Source organism: Sparus aurata, chromosome 17 (assembly GCF_900880675.1).
Source record: "Sparus aurata chromosome 17, fSpaAur1.1, whole genome shotgun sequence".
NCBI lineage: Eukaryota > Metazoa > Chordata > Actinopteri > Spariformes > Sparidae > Sparus > Sparus aurata.
Genome location: NC_044203.1, coordinates 33,384,778 through 33,402,731, shown reverse-complemented (window position 1 = coordinate 33,402,731; position 17,954 = coordinate 33,384,778). Strand labels below are relative to the sequence as shown.

The window sequence follows — 17,954 nt, the reverse complement described above, 5'->3', positions numbered from 1 at the left end:
TTTCTCCCGCGTGATCTGATGACACTGACAGGAGGGAATTTGTGTTATTTTGTGATATTGAGTCTGCACAAAATCAAAATGTGTGTGAATATGAGTGTGTCATCACCTTCCTGCTGCCATTAATTATCAAACAGCACCATCTTGGGCAAACCTCTCCACTGTTGGCACTCTGGGGTTTGTGAGTCCCCCCCCAGCATGTGGTCTGGGGGCCCTCCGGGGGTCCACCAGTGGGGCTCCAAGACACAAACCGAATTTCACTTTTTAGTTCTCTTCTTTAATTTTGCGCAATGAGAGCAAAGAATCACATTTTCCCTGAGCATGTGTTAGTCATTTCCACACTGTCATCACCCCCAGAAAAAATCTCCCATACTCCTCTGTAACCACACGCGCTCTCTCCGGGGTCTCTGGCATGAAAAAGCCCCCCTCCTCTGACAGCTCCAGGTTTTGTAATTGGCTGCTCGGTATCAGAGCTGCTTGTGGGACAGTGTGGGAGTGTGACGTGGAGGCAGAGGCAGTGATTGGAGGGCAGGCTGGAATTATAAGGGGAGGGTGAATCGGACTGAAGCTTCCCAAACAGCAAGCCGGCCTCAGATCTGACACCCGCAGGACAAAGTCAGTGGAAGTCGGTCCTCCAACATGCGTCCGACAAGACGAACAAGTCGGCAAGTGTAACCAAAGAGGCGAGAATTCATCCGTCCGAGCGAGCAGAGCGCGCGTAAAGAGCGAAGTCCAGGACAAACCGTGCGTATTTGTCCGTGCGCCTTTTTTTTTCCCTTTTTTTCTCCACTGGGAGCTGAAAACAGGCGGAGTTGAGCTTTTCTGGAGGATTTTTCTTTTTTCTTTTTTCTCATTTAAAGGGGAATATTTTCGTGCCCGAGCCTTTGCACCGTCATGGAGTACACGTCCTCCCCGAAGCCGCAGCTCTCATCCCGGGCGAACGCGTTCTCCATAGCCGCCCTGATGTCCAGCGGGAAGCCCAGCAAGGAGAAGGAGGCGGAGGAGAACACCATCAAGCCTCTCGGTAAGAGATGGAGGAAGAGGGGAGTTAAGATAGAAAAACTTATTACTGAGATTATCAAGGTGAGTCGATGCGTTGAAATTACAGCTGTTAAAAGTTGTTTTTTTTACGCAGAACTCCATAAAGAAAATGAAGGATTTAAGGAAGGAGGAGACACAGCAGAGAGGAAAATACATCCGAGTTGAGAAATAGGAAGAAAATAGGAAAATACATAAATTAGGGTGAAATGGAGGTAAAAAGCGAACAATTAAGTCTTTATGATATTTACATGTATATAAAAATGTAACACAGGCGACAGAAAAGGGCTGAAACATCCTCATAATGTTACAAATGTATTTAAACATTTGTATTTGCACCACTGCTGTTTAAAATTGATTTTTTTTTATTATTGATTATGACTTAAAATAAGAGAAATGTGATTATATGACACATTATATAAGTTTTTCTTTATTACATTTCACACAATATAAATAGTGACAGTTGATTTCACTTCACTGGCGTTATTTTATTTTATTTTATTTTATGTATTAAATGAAAACAGGTGTCAGTTGAAGCTACACAGACACATGAACAATGATCCATGATGAGGGATTATTTTGCAAAATATAGAGAGTTTGTAGCCTGTGTGTTTTGTCAATAAAGTTATTATTTAAAGTTTGTATTCGTCAAACATTATATGAAATATATATAAACCTTTGTGTAAACTATGCAACCATGTTAAATACAGAATATATTTTATTTAATTGTAATTTGAGTGAAATTGTAAAAATGAGTCCACTTTTTTTTATAGATTTATTAAATATAAAGCTGAAATGTTCTTCCCTTTTATTTTCCACCACCCAGGAGACTTTAAACTGGTCATAATATCCAGTATTGATACAGTTTATAATAAATATAATAGAAGCTGAAGACACAATTAAAATCCCCCTCACTCTTCTGTCTGTTTCTTTCTTTCTCTGTTTGCATAAAACTAAAGAACAATTCGTGGAGAAGTCGTCGTGCAGCCAGCAGTCTCTGGCCGACCTGTCCTCCCTGGACGGACACGGGGACTTCAGCGGGAGCGCGCCGGCGGTGTGCACGGAGCCGCTCATCCCCACCAATCCCGGCATCCCTAGCGAGGAGATGGCGAAGATCTCGTGCAGCCTGGAGACCAAAGAGCTGTGGGACAAGTTCCACGAGCTCGGCACCGAGATGATCATCACCAAGTCCGGAAGGTGAAGAGTCCACTGCGTTTTATTCTAATTATCTTATTTTGTTTTTATTATTAACAGCAATGCAAGTGACAAAAACAACAATGATAATATAAAAATAATATTAAATGATAAATTACATAGACAGGATTATTGGATAACGTTGCTAAATTAATTTATAAATTAATTTGGTAATATAATAGGCACAATTTTGTATTTTAACGGTGTTTTTTTGTTAAAGGAAAACATTTGCTGGCCTTCAAAAATCGCCTATAATTATAAAAATGAAGAATTCAGACCCCCTGCAGCTCTCTGGGAGTTTTCCTCTGACTGCATGAGAAACCTGAAGCGTCACATAAACGTGCTGTCGTCTGATATCATAATGTATCCTAATGTTTTACTGACTTTACAGCCCTTTGAAAATAATAAAAAAAAATATATAGGCTAAATAATGTCCATTTAGAGCTACATAAATACGCCGACACGACAGTGACTTCATGTGCAATTAGAATAAATAAACTTTTTTTTTTTTTTTTCAAAGTCCATATTTGCTCAAATTAAACTAACTATTCTTTAATAATATGTATCCACTTACAGTAAATGAAAACATTTCCACGGTATAGTGATTTTATACATTTCTGCACATGTTGGCCTGAATGCCACGAGCACAATGAGGTCACACAGGTCGAGCAGCATGGAGGGAGTTTGTAATTTTAATAAGTTGAAAATAATAAATAAAAACACATCACACGCATTTTCAGACTTTAGTTATAAGCCAATGGACTCATTTTAAAGTAACAAAATAATGATATATAAATACGTAATTCACTGTTTTCACACCAGCTTTTAAAACAACGAAATTATACCAGGGAATGAAATTGAAATAATTCAGGAACTGACTAAAAACATGTGAAGAAGATTTACTGTTAGTGTTCATGAAGGTTAACATTTTATTTTGAAAAAAAATAAAATGAATAATAATAATAAATAAAATAATGTACATTGTTTAACACAAATCGGCTTTATAGACTGTTTTGCAGAAAGTGCGATCAAAATAATTTCCAAAACATTATTGTAACCAAATAACTGCTTTTTGGTGTTTGTTAGAATATAAAATATAGCCTACATTTAAATGATAATATAAAACAAAAAACAACAACAACAGGTCTTTTATTTAATTTTTATTATAGCCTTATTCTTATTATAAGACCCATATAAGATGACGTCATCAACAGCTGATATAAGAACAAATGTAACCTTTCTGTTCTGTAATCAGGAGGATGTTTCCCACCATCCGGGTCTCGTTCTCCGGAGTGGACCAGGACTCGAAGTACATCGTGCTGATGGACATCGTCCCGGTGGATAATAAACGGTACCGGTACGCGTACCACCGCTCCTCCTGGCTGGTGGCCGGGAAGGCCGACCCTCCTCTGCCCGCCAGGTACACACCCGCAGATACACACTGTTCATTTATATATTTATTTATTTATTTATTTATTTATTTGGACTATCTAACCTTTATTTGACTCTGACATCTGGCTCTGAAGATGAATATTAGCCTAAGTGTGAATTATATCTGAAACACACTTTTGATTGATGATTTTACTTTAATGTCAATATGGAGGCTGTGTATGATGTCAGAACGTGACTGTACACGCCTGTATTTTGTTTATATCACCTGTCAGACATGCTCCATTCAACAGCTGGATTACCTGGCTCCAGGTGTTTGTGTTGATAATGCGCAGCGCTGACATACGAACGAGTCTCACCTTCACATCAGTAACTGTCGTGACATTTTCTTTCTTTCTTCTTCTTCTTTTTTTTTTTTTATAAAAGTCATCAACAATATGGTGAAGTAAAACTGCAGAGCAAAGAGCCACACGAGGCCACCACCTTAACTGAGACGGATGGAATAATTGAATCTTTCGCAGGAAGCATCTGGGAACATTCATCTAGCTGATGGATGTTATAAAGATGTCAGTTTAAGAATACAGCAGAGTTTTTTCTTTTTGTTAGAGCGATGACAATGGGGTCATGTCCCTTTTTTCTGTGAATCTGTGGGTTTTAACGAGATTTTTAGACTCATTAATCCGAATTTGTCCAAATAAATAAACAGTTCTCCACCAAAATGATACATCAACTTGGGTAATAATAATTTGGAGACTATTTCCGTTTCAGGGTGAGGTTGCATTATATTAAAGGTGCACTATGCTCTTTATTGGCTGTTTTTTTATTCTCTAAAAAAAACTAAATTGAGAAATTACCTTCGTTTTCATAAAAAATGAATAAACAAGCTGACATTTAAGGACAACACAATTCCATAGTGTTTTACTTTGTTTATGTGTGGCGGACCCTGCCACCTGTCTAGATTGTGTTCTGGGAACCTTATTGCCCTCTGAGAAAAGATTATTTATTCAGTTATGGAAACAAAAGAGTTTTTATTACTACCTCCTTTCCTGCATGTGCATCAATTCTTAACTCAAGAAATGCTTCAGAATTAAAAACATTTTGTGCATGAATATGTAGATTATGTTTCCGCACTGATAAATAAGCACAAAATAATGTAAATAACTACGAATTTGGGGGAGTTGAAAATAATTTACTTTAAAAAATAATCTCTCTTGATTTTTCCTTATCTTCTTTTGCTCCTCGAACTTTAAAAAACCTCCTAAAAACCTTTTTAAACACCTAAATTAACAGTTTCCTTCCTCAATATTTACCCGTTATAAAGCGAGAAGCGAAAGCGCGGTTGCTAAGCGACATGTAATTTTTCCCCGCAGCAGATCGTTGATTGGCTATCGATCGTTATCTTCCTGCGTCTCTCAGCCAATCAGAGCAGAGGATATAACCCGCCGCTCTTCTTCTTCTTTTCTTCCTCCCGCAGGCTGTACGTCCACCCGGACTCCCCGTTCACCGGAGAGCAGCTCATGAAGCAAATGGTCTCCTTCGAGAAAGTCAAACTGACAAACAACGAACTGGACCAACACGGACATGTGAGCACTTGTTACTGACTTTATTCCCCTTTTAACTCCAGAAAATTACAAAAGAAACACACGTTATTTGTTAACACACATTATGAGTCGTGTTTAAAACCGCTCGACCGTTGGGCAGTTAAGCTAACTTAACGTTACAGTTAAGCTAACTGCATTTCAGTTAGCCTCAAAAACAGACTCAGTTTATTCATATTTCCCTCATAAGTTACATAAAAGTAGTTTCTCCTATTATATCATCATAAATACATATAGTGGTAGCCTGCTAACATTTTTAAATAGCCATATACAGTAAAACTGCATCTAAAAATAAGCTGCTACATTTTTATTTATTTTTTTCCCACATCTCCTGCTTCTGGATCACATTGTTCCCATGAAGAAGCTCCTTTCTCTGTCAGGTTTAAAGGCCTGTGTGACAATAAAATGACTCACCTGATGAGAGCAAATTGCTCTTTTAATCCTCTTTTCACCGAAGGCTTCATGCAAGCACAAGCAGGAAACTGACAAACATTTCACAACCTTAAAAAAACATTTACTGACATTTATCCATTAATAGGCCAACAGTAGGCAAAGACACAGCCTGGGAAACAGGGTAATTATTATCCTGAAGGGTGTGTGTGTGTGTGTGTGTGTGTGTGTGTGTGCGTGTGTGTGTCCAAAAATAGCCTCCTGACAAAATTTACATGGAATTAACCAATACAAATTAGCCTATGAGCACATATAACCACATTTTTTTCATAGGCCTGTTGCTTTAATTTATCTGATATATATTCTTTTATTTTCTCTCTCTATATATATTTTATAATAATAGAGTAATAATGATAATAAAAATGGCGTTTATGGTCACAAGGTCTTGACCAACTGTATTTAAAAGAGAAAGATAGCTTTTTTTTCACACTAAATGTATGTCAAAGCAATAGCCTAATATTCCCAATTATCAGATTAGTAAAGACTTTATTTTTCCCTCATTGGGGAAATTCCAGTGTTACAACAGCTTAAGAGTCATAGGCGGAGGGAAAAGAACAGCAGTGACTAAGGAATATATAAAAATGTGACACGGAATAAGACACAAATAGATTAATATACAGATAAAGTGATAGAAGTAATAATAATAAGACTATATACAGTATTTACCTTTTACTTACACATATTACAGTTGCACATAATAATTGAAGCCATAGTTGTTTTGAAATTAAGGGAAAACCATTCATAATAATATCTATAATAATTTATACCAATCCAATAATATCAATTAATAACAGAAATGAAACACATTTTACTGTATAGCTGCACATTTTAAAACAGAGGTAACCTGAAAGCAATACAAAGTTTAATACATACAACCAAAATAACAAATAGTATATGTACCATTCAGAAAAAAACAAGCTGTGAGGATGGATTTTGAAATAAAGATAAATGAGACATTTCCTTTAATGTCATTATTGCCACAACAAAAACAGAACACAGAAAAACAAAACAGTAATGCACACAGCGCACCCTTCTGTATCAAACATGAGTTTAAATTAGATTATATACCTGTAAAGACTGCATCTTTAAGCACCTGTTATTCTGCAGTATAAAACGAGATACACACATTACATCGGATATTTGATCTGATATTTAGAGTCCTGAGTCAGTGGTTGAGAAAGATAAATATAAAATGTTTCCTGGGTCGCAGCCAGACGATCATAGAGGCAGACTCTCACCTTGAGCTGCTGCAATGTCAACAGTGTTATCTGTTCACACTTGTCTGTCTGTCTTTTTATTTTTTCTGTTGTTTAATTATTTTTCTCTCCACGCATCATTCTTGTCCCTCTGTCAGTTTATTTTTTATTCACCAATCTTTTTTTTTCCTCCGTCTTTCTCATCCTTACCTTCCCTTTCAGTCAGGGCGGTGAGTCGGTTGGAAATGTTGGATATTTGTTTGGATATTTTAATTTCAAAATATATGCAAAGCTGCACAGAGTCTGGAGCAAAGACCAAACGATGACTCATTATGCTGTGCTCAGTGTCAAAGGGCTCAAATGTCCAATTTCAAACAAACATTTCCACACTTATTACTCATTATACATTTGTTTATCTTTTATTTGTTGCTGAAATACAGAATGATAAAGTCCTGGAGAAACTTCTTAAACATTTTTTTAGCAAATTAAGAAAACTGTTTCAATCCATGCAAACAGGATGACCTTGACATTTGGTTCGTCACCCTTCTCTACCATCTTGAATTTGCAACCATGAATCCTATTCAAATGGACCAGAACTGAGCATGAGCATGATGTATTTATGCTGTTTAGACTCTTTGTCATTTCATTCTGCCAGTTACACCTGTAGATTTACCTCTATCATTGTTTATCATTGATGCTGGCTCCACAGATTATCCTCAACTCCATGCACAAGTACCAGCCGCGGGTCCACATCATCAAGAAGAAGGACCACACCGCCTCGCTGCTCAACCTCAAGTCTGAGGAGTTCCGCACCTTTGTCTTCGTCGAGACCGTCTTCACTGCCGTCACTGCTTATCAGAACCAGCTGGTGAGTGGGTGATGGTTGATGCTGACCAACAGGCATTAAAGGCCACGTGTCTCTTCTTCATCCTCTATGGATTAACTGCCAAACTCTGCTGTTCCAGGAAGTTTTAAAACAACAGAATAGCCTGAAACTCCATTTTAGTGGCTGTCCTGGAGCTTCTGATTGTATCATCTTCATTGGCAAATGGAGTTTGCCCAGCTGACATGAATAAGAAGCACTTTGAGGACATCTTGTCGCCGTGGGCTTAAACGTTGAAATAAAAATGATTCCTTGACTTGAGGAAGATTGGGTGATATGTTGTGAAAGCTCCAGAACAGCTAATAATGATGACACTGTATTTGATACTGAACAGAATACCCAACAGCACAAAATACAATCAGTGATACAATATAATCATCATCAAACTCAGTGACGAGAACCAGATCATTCATGACTGATCCCTCTCTGAGGCGGTTTCAGCTTGAGTTGAAAACGATCAAGTTATGTGGAAACATAGTTCCACCTATTGACCGCCTGGACAGAGAAAGACGTCTGTCAAATGTTTAAGTAAATATAAGTACAAGATCGGATTGGTTTCAGCAGAAACGTGATATTAAAGGACTCGGATGAGAGGACTAAAGAAAACTTGATCGGGACATCTACTCTGATAAATATGGAAAGCTTTAAAACCTGAGCTCTGTTGTGTTTGTAGCAACACCACAGAGGAGAGAGCAAAGCTGCAGGAAGCAGCACATTGAGACAGACTGACTGGACGAGGGAGCAAATGTAAAATCACATGGAAATATGAGTGAAACATTTACAGTCCTGACTCTCCCTCACTCTGTTTATTTTTTTTTTTACAGATCACCAAACTGAAGATCGACAGCAACCCGTTCGCCAAAGGTTTCAGGGACTCGTCACGGCTCACAGACATGGAGAGGTACAGGGGATTCTGGGTCCTGCACTGTTTATCGTTGATAACACGAGGAGGGAGTGCGTGTGTGTGTGTGTGTGTGTGTGTTTTACAGTAATTCTGCTGCTCATTAGCAAATACAGAGTTTGTTTCTGTCTGTGTCAGCCACAAAATAGATAATCTCATGTAAGAAGCTTTATCATCTGAATTCTCTTTTTTCTTTCTGTTCCCTTGTTGTATTTAAGTCTTTAGATTTGACCTAATCCTTCTCTCTGTCACCGTTTTCTCCAAAGTGTTTCTTTCCTTCCTTTTTTCATTCTAGTCTTTGTTTGTGTTTTTCCTCTCTTACTCTGCCTTTCCCTCTTGTCCTTGCTCCTAGCCATGTTCGTTTCTTGAATTGTTCTCTTCCTTTCTCTTGCTTTTTTCTGTCTTTCTAGTCGTCCCAGTTCGTTCTTTACTTGCTTGCTTTTTTTTCGCTCTTTTATGTAATTCCTTTTTGTGTTAATTGTTTTACGTGTCCTTTTCTTTCACCCTGTATTTCCTTCCTTGTTGCTGGATCAATTTATTCTTGACTTTCATTCCTACCTTGTTGTATTTCTCTTTTCCTCTTATATGTCTTGCTTTCATCCATCTTCACTCTTTCGTTATATGATTGCTCCTTTGTTTTCTCTTTCTGCTGTCGTTCCATTCGTTTTCCATTCATTTCTTCTTTCTTTTTTTCTTTGTTGTCTTTCTATATTTCCCTCTGTCCTAATTTCTTGCGTTGTTGTTTCCTTTTCTCCTTAATTCCTTCCTTTTTTGTTCTTCTTTACAGCTCTCCTGTTGATTCTTGTCTTTTTCCATCTCTTCTCCCCTCACATCTTCCCTGATACTTTCTTATTCATTAAATCTGTCTCTTGTCATTTTTTTTTGTTTAGTTTAGAAGTTTATTTAGCAGGGACAAATACATTGTACATTACTTCATATAGAATATAAAATAGATGCCATGCATACAGGTTTCTAGTCCAGACTAATTTGCAACCCCTGTCCCTGGTTAGGCCTTTACTAAAAGTTACACATGAATAAGAATACAGAACACATCAAATACAGGAGACATGAGGACAAAAACAGTGACAAATATTAATGTGTGTGTGTGTGTGTGTGTGTGTGCGTGTGTGCGTGTGTGTGCGCGTGTGTGCCATTAGTGTTTTCCTTTCTTTGCCGTCATGTCTCTACTTGTCATTATTTCTTTATTTTTCTTTCCTTCACTATATATTTCATTTATTTTTCTTTGTATCATCTTCTATTTCTCGTCCATTCTTCTTTCATCCATCTTAGTCTTTCGCTTCCCTTTATTCCTTTCATTTGTCTCATTTGTCTGACTTTTCGTTTTAACCTTCATTCTCCAATTTCATTCTTTCCTTCCGGTCATTTCAGTCTTTGTTTCTTTCTTTCTTTTCTTGTTCACTACAGTTTATTCTGTATTATATGCTCACTGTTTATGTAGAGTACCATACTGTGCAAGAGACCTATACATCACACACACACACATACACACACACACACACACACACACACACATTTACAGTAACCCCAACCATCCAAACGATTTATACGGACGCTGCCAAAACACACACTTCTCGTAATTCCTGATTCCGGCACTTCAGCTGAAATCAAACCATCTGCCCATTTCCCTCAAACATCCCAAACCAGAGACAGTCGAATCACAGCCAGACACCCTCCTCCTCCTCCTCCTCCTCCTCCTCCTCCTCTGTCTCTCTCTTTTTGAGGGCTGTGAATTAGACCTGATCAATTGATCTTCGGGGAGCTGCAGAAATCACATTAGTCTGGAGTCGGCCACTGCACTAAAACACACTGTAATTCAATTGGCTGCAGTGACTGATTGAAACCAGCATGTCCCGCTCCCCCCCCCCTTGCCCTGCCTTGCATTGTGGGAGTTCGCTGTGGCCTCAGTGCCGGAGGGGCCCGACGCTGATAAAAACACACACATTTGTACTCCTCTGCTGACAGATATTGCACTTTCCTAACCTAATTGGAGGGGCGGGGGCTGCGGAGGGGGGGCTGCTAATGTGGACGCATGGCTCTCATGATGCAGACCACTTGCCTGTCCACCCACATACACACACACGCACACACCCACCCACTCACACGCACACACACACACACACACACACACACACGGTCACTACTCCCCCCAACAATTTGTGTCACTGTGTTTGAGAAGTGCGATCTGACAAGACTCAAATGAGCTAATGCACTTTGTGGGATAGTGAACATACACACACGCACAGACACTGGCCGAAATCTACATGCACAGTCAACACACAAAGCGAACACAAACACTTTTTTATTTAAATAAAAATACTACATGAATGCAAAATAGATATGCACCCTGAGATAAAGTGAGAAAACAGAACAAAATCCCGGTGTTACACTGAAATCTGTGACATCGAAGCTGTGTGTGAAAAAAGATAGAAATATTTATTATTGACCGGTGAGGCTTCTTATAATAAGACCTGTGGGACTCTTTAAAAACTCAAGCTGACAACTGTTTTTTTTTTTAAATGTTGGTTTTCATGTTTTTCAATATTGTATTAATATTTGTAAATGTTTAATAATAATAATGGTTCATTCATTGTTATTTAAAGTTTGATTTAAATATTTAAAACACATTTTTGAAACTATAAATGATGACATTTTTTAAACTAATGAATAATCCATATAGATTTATCTAAACAAAGAGAGAGTCAACAGCTAGTAAAAACAGTGACCAAAATGTGTTTTTGTTTTTTGTAAGTAAAATTTTGATTGTGTGACATAGAGATAGAGCTCAACAAGGCTTTCATTGGTAAATCAACAAAAAAATAAAGTCACAGCATTTCAATTTAATATGGCAAGAAAATTGCACATGGCACGAAATACAAGTTTAAGAATCAACAAGTAATGTGTGATTATAGATGCATTTATTCAGTATGTAAAAAGATTATATTCATGTGGATATCAAGTTTTTATATTTTGGGATGCAGCTCAACAAGATAAATATCCAAAATGGAAACAAAGAGATTTATGTTGGGGCTTTCTCTTCGACTTTTGCTGCAGGGAAAGTGTTGAGAATCTGATCCACAAGCACTCGTACGCCCGGTCGCCGATCCGAACCTACGCTGGAGACGAGGAGAACCTGAGCGAGGACGGACACCCGGCACACAGCAGAGGTGAGCAGCTGTTACACTCACAACAGATCCTGTCTGCACATATTTAACGACTTAAATAAGAACTTAACGTAGGATAAGTGTTGTGTTGTTCTGTAGTTTTGTTATTGTCAAAAAATCAAATGAAAAGACCAAAACGAGCAATCTGTTTGTGCATCACTCAATACTTTCTGACCAGCAGTTCCTATTGAAGAGATATTCTTTTATCTACAGGCTTCAAATATATTTGTTTTTTAAAAAGACTCATTTCTCGACAGCTGTATATTTTCTTGTGTGTTTCGAGCAGAAACTACAGTGTGTGTTTTTGGACAACAGAGGAAGACGAAGTTTGTTTTGGTCTTTTGATTGGATTTGTCGACACCCAGAAAAATAAATATTTACTACTTTGTATCCTCTAGATGTTTACCTCAACATCGTGTCTCCTGCAGGCTCAGCGTTCACCGCCTCAGACAACCTCTCCCTGAGCTCCTGGGTCACCACCACTTCGGGCTTCTCGGGCTTCCAGCACCCACAGTCGCTGTCGGCCATGGGCAGCGGCACCGCCTCCCTGCCTCACCCGATCCAGGGCTCCCTGCCCCCCTACAGCCGGCTGGGCATGCCGCTGACGCCCACCGCTCTGGCTGGAACCATGCAGGGCAGCGGGCCGTCCTTCCCTTCCTTCCACATGCCCCGCTACCACCACTACTTCCAGCAGGGGCCCTACGCCGCCATCCAGGGACTCCGCCACTCCTCCACGGTCATGACGCCCTTTGTATGACTCCGTCCTGGTGAGGAGACGGCCGATCCGCCCTCTGACACTCATCCTCAATCAACCAGTTGTTTCTCCACTCCGGCTCATCACTCCTCATCCTGTTTGTATCTTTCCCCATGGACTTTGTAAATAGTTCACCTGCAGCGTGAGGCAAAGCGGATGATCCAGAAAAGAAGAACAGAGGCACCTCAACAGGACACATCAGCAGGTCCTGTGGTCTCTACAAACACTTTCTTGACATTTTACAAACACTTGCAACCTCATTGAAAAAACTATAAAACCTGATGCAAGACGACAAAAGGAGCATGTTTGGTCTTGGCCCTTGAAGAACAGAAAGTGGATCCTCAAATCCTCAATGTAAACTCATGTTAACAATAGGGAGCAGACCCTCTGAAGGCTGAACAGTCCCTACTGGCTACAGGGTCTCCACCTCAATGATCCTTCAACAATGCAACCTAAATGATCCTGTCCGGAGAGACTCATCTGATGCTACAGTACGTTGGACACCGAGGCTCAGTCTGAGCGGTGGAGCGTCCACTTCAGCTCTCCTTGTTTTCTAGAAAGCCAGCCATATGTACAGTTCAGACATCACGCTGTGTTGAAAATAATGTCAAAAATGAATTGTACAAAGATGAAAAAGGCAACATTTACTCATAGGAAAAATTCTCATTGTAGAGTGCAAAAAAAAATAATCATAGGACGCATGCTGACCGCAGTAGACGAACACACTGGGTAAACTTTATATGGGATGATATGGGACGAGGAAGCCGACCTGCGACAGGAGTGAAGGCTCCCTGCATACTTTAAAGGTTCGGTCACACCAGCTGTTGCTTCAAACTCAGTTCGTTTCTAAAGGAATCTGTGGATTTACTCATGGGGGCCGAAACCAGTTTTCATAGTTCTTTTCTGTAGTAACACTTTGTTGAACTTTCCCATCCAAATTTCCACCGTTGAACAAAAGCAAACCGTCTAAACTGTGCTGACATCTGAGGGAACAGAGAGCCAGAGAATACAAAATGGAGGAAGCTATTTTGTTACATTTGTTTAACTTTATGTGTAAACTGCTCTAAAAGAATGGATTACAAGACAGGAAGTGATAGAACAAATACATCTTTTGGATAAACTATATGAGCTTACTGCCTCGTCTGTAAAACAGCCGATTAAGTGAGTGAAATGGCGCAAAATCCTGAGAACAGGGATTGAGCAGCTAAAATGATTATCTGGCACAGATCATTTACTTTTTCATCCAAGTAAGATGTAAGAGGCTCTGTCAAAAGTTCTTTCTCTTGATCTGAAGCTCAGTTCTGAGGCAGTTTTGTAATAAATAATAAGTACAGCGACCTTTGATAAACCAAAATCAATTTCAGGTTTAAATTAACAACCTCAAATAAGTGCCCCCCATTTCCAGTTTAACCCCCGGCCTGTTTCCATTATGGTGTACCTGCTTATCCTATCCTTGGCAACTTAGCTGACAGTTAGTGTGTTTGCATGCCCTTTCCTCCTTTTTAAATGAAATGGTTTAAATTCCTGAGAACACACTGCCAGGGGCTATAAACTACCCATGACAGAGAAAATACAAAGAATCTCTGAGGGTTCTTTTGACTGTAGTTCATTATTAAAACTGCGAAGAGGTCACAAAGCCTCTAACGCTGCCCATTATTTGCAAAGATGCTTAGGTGAATTTCACGTGTTACTCTCTGGTGTGACCGAGCCTTAAGTAAGAGCGATTTAATGACAAAATGTGATGAGTTGAAATCATATTTTCATTCACTGGACATACATTCAGCCCTCATAAGTCTGTCTGAGGGAAACAAACTATCAGAACACACAGAAACATTTCATATTTTTCATTGTAAACACACGGCAGCCTCACGTTTGTCCTCCACGCTGTTCCCAGTCACCGTCTGTTGACTGCAGCCTCTTAGCGGTCGGTCTTTAGCAGGTGTTAGTGAGCTGATTCATGGCTGCATCGGAGCGTGTCGACAGAGCGTCCACACCTGGAAATAATGGCTCTCCGCTGTCTCGTTTAAAACAAGCAGGGAGCTGCTGCAGTCGACTGGGTAACAGTGCAGGTGCATTAAAGTGGCAACTCGCTGGTGGAGAAGACGGTAACTTATTTAAGAAATATGAAGAGGTAGACGGTGCTACTAGGAGGGACAATTAATGCTGTTGTTTCAGAAAACATTTCATACTGAAGATTCATTTTTCAGTCCCGGAGCCTCACAGGAGAGATCTCCACCTTGTTAATTATTTTTGTCTGTAATTGAGTCCTAAACATTAGAGTTCGCTGCAGAGAGAGCTGCCACAATGTTCAATTAATCAGAGTCGATCAAAAGAAAGCTATTCCAAAAATATTTTTGATAATTGATTGTTTCAGACATCCTTTTTTTTTTTTATTATTTACTGGTTCCAGCTTCTTCATTGTGAGAAACTTTCTGATTTTCTTTGTTATATATGATGGTAAATGAAGAGTCTGAGGATTTTGAAAAAGCAGTTTTGAAAATGTCGATTTGGTCTCCAAGAAGTTATGATCAGGGTTATGCAATGTTTCTGAAATTTGATTTATCTGTTCTGACAAAAACTGTTAGTTGCAGCAATTAGTGCAGATTTATTTGCCAAGACAATGTTTAAAACTCTCCATTAAATAGTAAACATAGTGAATTATGTCTACCAACATACAGTTATTGTCATCAATTATAGTTTTGTCTATAAAACATAAAAAAACACACAAGATAATATAAAAGAGCTAAATGTGACACATAACAATGCTTCTTTTTTCTCTCAATCATCTCAAAGCCCCCCAAAATATATTTACTGTCATATATCACAAAGAAAAGCATGATATCCTGATACTTGAGAAGCTGGAAGTGTTGGCGTTTTGTTTGAAAAATAACTGAAACTGAAACGATTGATTGTTTCACAAATTACCTGCTGATTAGTTTTCTTTTGATTGACTGAACGACTCATTGGTTGATTGTTTCGGTTGTAATTTATTGACCAAATAGATTTAAAAGCTCCTTACCAAACATTGATATCGGCTGTTTAGTCACTGACTGTTTTATTTAAATTTTATTGAGACCTAGTCGACCATTAGTGTTGGATTGATCTACACAAATCAGCTGCGGCCCAAATTCAAGTGTTGCTTCCTTGATTTCAGTGAAGCGTTCTGTGCAGTTCTGTTGTGTTTTATACAATATTGTGATTTTTAAAACAAGTTGGATGATACTGAAAACAATGCGTCACCACAGGGGAAAATCTGACTTTTTAAAAAGAAACAATAATTGACAAAATCCAAAGAAAATCATCATTAGATATTTCAGCAGTGTTTTGGTGCATCAGTTTTGAGGCTTCATGTCGATTCAGGTGTGAGTAACACATGAGCGTAACAGTGAGCTGGTAACACAAACACTGTAAATGTCCCGGTTTGACTTTCTCATCATCTTTAATCTTGTTGCAGTGAAAAAATGGACATAATTGTTCTGACGCCTTGCATGTCACGAATGTGCGAGCAGTTCATTCGATCTCATCTGTTTTATTGAGGAAAAGTCAAAAAGTGTTGACCTGTTTGTTTCGTTGTCCTTCACTGACGTGCAGCCTGAGCTGGTTTGAAAGGTTTGTACAGATGAACTGAATGTTTATTTCAAACCGTGTAAATATAAAACACTTTCTCTTTTCCTTTTGATGCACAGTCCCGACTCACCACTGAAAATAATCTCTTTTTAAAGAAACCTTTTCTTTTGTATGCCATGATATGAAAACGACACCGAACGAGATTGTGTTTTGATGATTTTTAAGTGCAATATATTTATTTTGCTGTCTGGAAATACTGTGTAATGTACTATGCCGCATTTAAAACAAAAAAATAGTTATTTGTAAACCTTGAAAAAATATATATCACCACCCAAACTTACTTTCTTTTTATTTTATTTTTCACTACCTGACATTATGTACACTTTTCTCTCTCGATGAATCACAGATTGTCAGAAATAAATTAAATCATGAAATCATTTAAAAACAACTGAAACAGACATGGATTCAGGTTATTTTGCACCTCTGAGTGATAGCGCTATAATTTATTTATTATTCTAACATGCAAGAATGTATGAGACCATTTAAAGAGTTCTTGATCTTCTAGTTTAAAAGTTTATGGAATTTAATATTTATGAGAAAAACCTTAAAATGTCACAAGCTGTTTCTGTTGGTCCTACAGCACCTCTTAGTGGTCAGCTGTGTCATTGTACTCTTGTTTTGGCTTGTTCCAAGTCCATATTTCAGACATACTTTACAAGTAAAACATCTACATACCTGCTCCAAACCACATAAAAATACCAACTAAAAATATATGTATCTGTGGGGGAACGCCAACAGTCACTTATGCTTGGAAAATAATTTTAAAAAATGCTTCTTCGGGGGATACTGAAGTCCCCAATGAGATGAGAAGAGGAAAACTGACAATGTATAGAGGAGCTGGGCTATCAGGGGAGTCAATTAGAACAGGATTGTAGAAAGGTGAGCTTCAGGTAAAAAGAAACAAGGGCAGTGAAGAAATCTCAACTAGGCCTCAAAAGAGCAGAGTTCCTGGCTAACAGTCTGTTTCTGTGTCTCAATTCAGAGTCTGCATCCTTTGGAGGACGCACTGCTACTACCCTTCGTGGCCTCACATATCCCAAGATTCTTTGCGTGCCCGAAAAATAAGAAACACAAAACGAATATGGCGACATCACGCGGCGTAGATCGTCACTTTCGTGGGCCTGCGCAGCAGAAATCGTGGCGTAAGGTTAAAACATCTGGTGACGCAACCAGGAAATGCTCCAAAGGCTAGACCGTTTAACAACAGCTGGCGAGGTTAACAAGGTCTCTCTGAAGGACTCGCCTCCGAAGACCACAAAGACCGGCTCCTTTGAAGGATGCAGACCCTGAACTAAGACACAGCATGTGTGTATGACACCCTGATTGGCTGGTAGAGGACTCAACACCCTGCAGCCTGCAGCAGGTGATCTGAATCCACTGCAATCAGTCCAGAGGGATTTTGATATTCAGCAAAAAGATAGCAACACCAACACAATGGGTCTGCTACACAGCATACTTTTGGGCCTATCAACATCAGAAGGGAAATTAATCTGAAACAGTTTAAAAGAAGCCATCAGACGTACCATGAATCTGAATAATAACATTATACGATTATATGATAATATCGAGAATTATCAGATTAATTTTAAGATGTAGAGCTGCAGAATTCCTCCTGGACAGCATATTTCTGAAGATTTCAACAAACTCCGCCTCTCGTTGTGTTCATTGTTTTTCTACTCTACTGTACGTCTAATAAAGAAAATCTATCCATATTTATAACTGCAAAAGTCTGACAGAATCTGGAT

At 38.9% G+C, this 17,954-nt stretch overlaps 1 protein-coding gene across 6 annotated transcripts; it reads left to right on the top strand.

Annotated features, from left to right (window-relative positions):
• Positions 1–587: 587 nt before the first annotated feature.
• tbx20 (T-box transcription factor 20) lies at positions 588–16,603 on the top strand. Of its 6 annotated transcripts, none has more exons than XM_030392625.1 (8): positions 588–1,021; positions 1,995–2,232; positions 3,485–3,649; positions 5,093–5,201; positions 7,572–7,730; positions 8,570–8,646; positions 11,719–11,831; positions 12,257–16,603. In XM_030392625.1, exons 1-8 carry the CDS (start codon positions 892–894, stop codon positions 12,583–12,585), a joined length of 1,320 nt encoding a protein of 439 aa, XP_030248485.1. In that variant the 5' UTR covers positions 588–891; the 3' UTR covers positions 12,586–16,603. The 6 variants fall into 6 exon arrangements, with proteins under 6 accessions (XP_030248485.1, XP_030248482.1, XP_030248484.1 ...); XM_030392622.1 differs by having other exon boundaries at positions 11,716–11,831; positions 12,227–16,603; XM_030392624.1 differs by having other exon boundaries at positions 7,563–7,730.
• The last annotated feature ends 1,351 nt before the right edge of the window (positions 16,604–17,954 follow it).

What these genes read in the sequence shown, in the direction of transcription:
- tbx20 (XM_030392620.1), top strand. Translation starts at nt 892, where the DNA reads ATGGAGTACACGTCCTCCCCGAAGCCGCAGCTCTCATCCCGGGCGAAC. An exon ending in ATCATCACCAAGTCCGGAAG is followed by an intron (nt 2,233 to 3,484) that starts GTGAAGAGTCCA and finishes TTCTGTAATCAG; the next exon opens with GAGGATGTTTCCCACCATCC. An exon ending in CGGCTCACAGACATGGAGAG is followed by an intron (nt 8,647 to 11,715) that starts GTACAGGGGATT and finishes CGACTTTTGCTG; the next exon opens with CAGGGAAAGTGTTGAGAATC.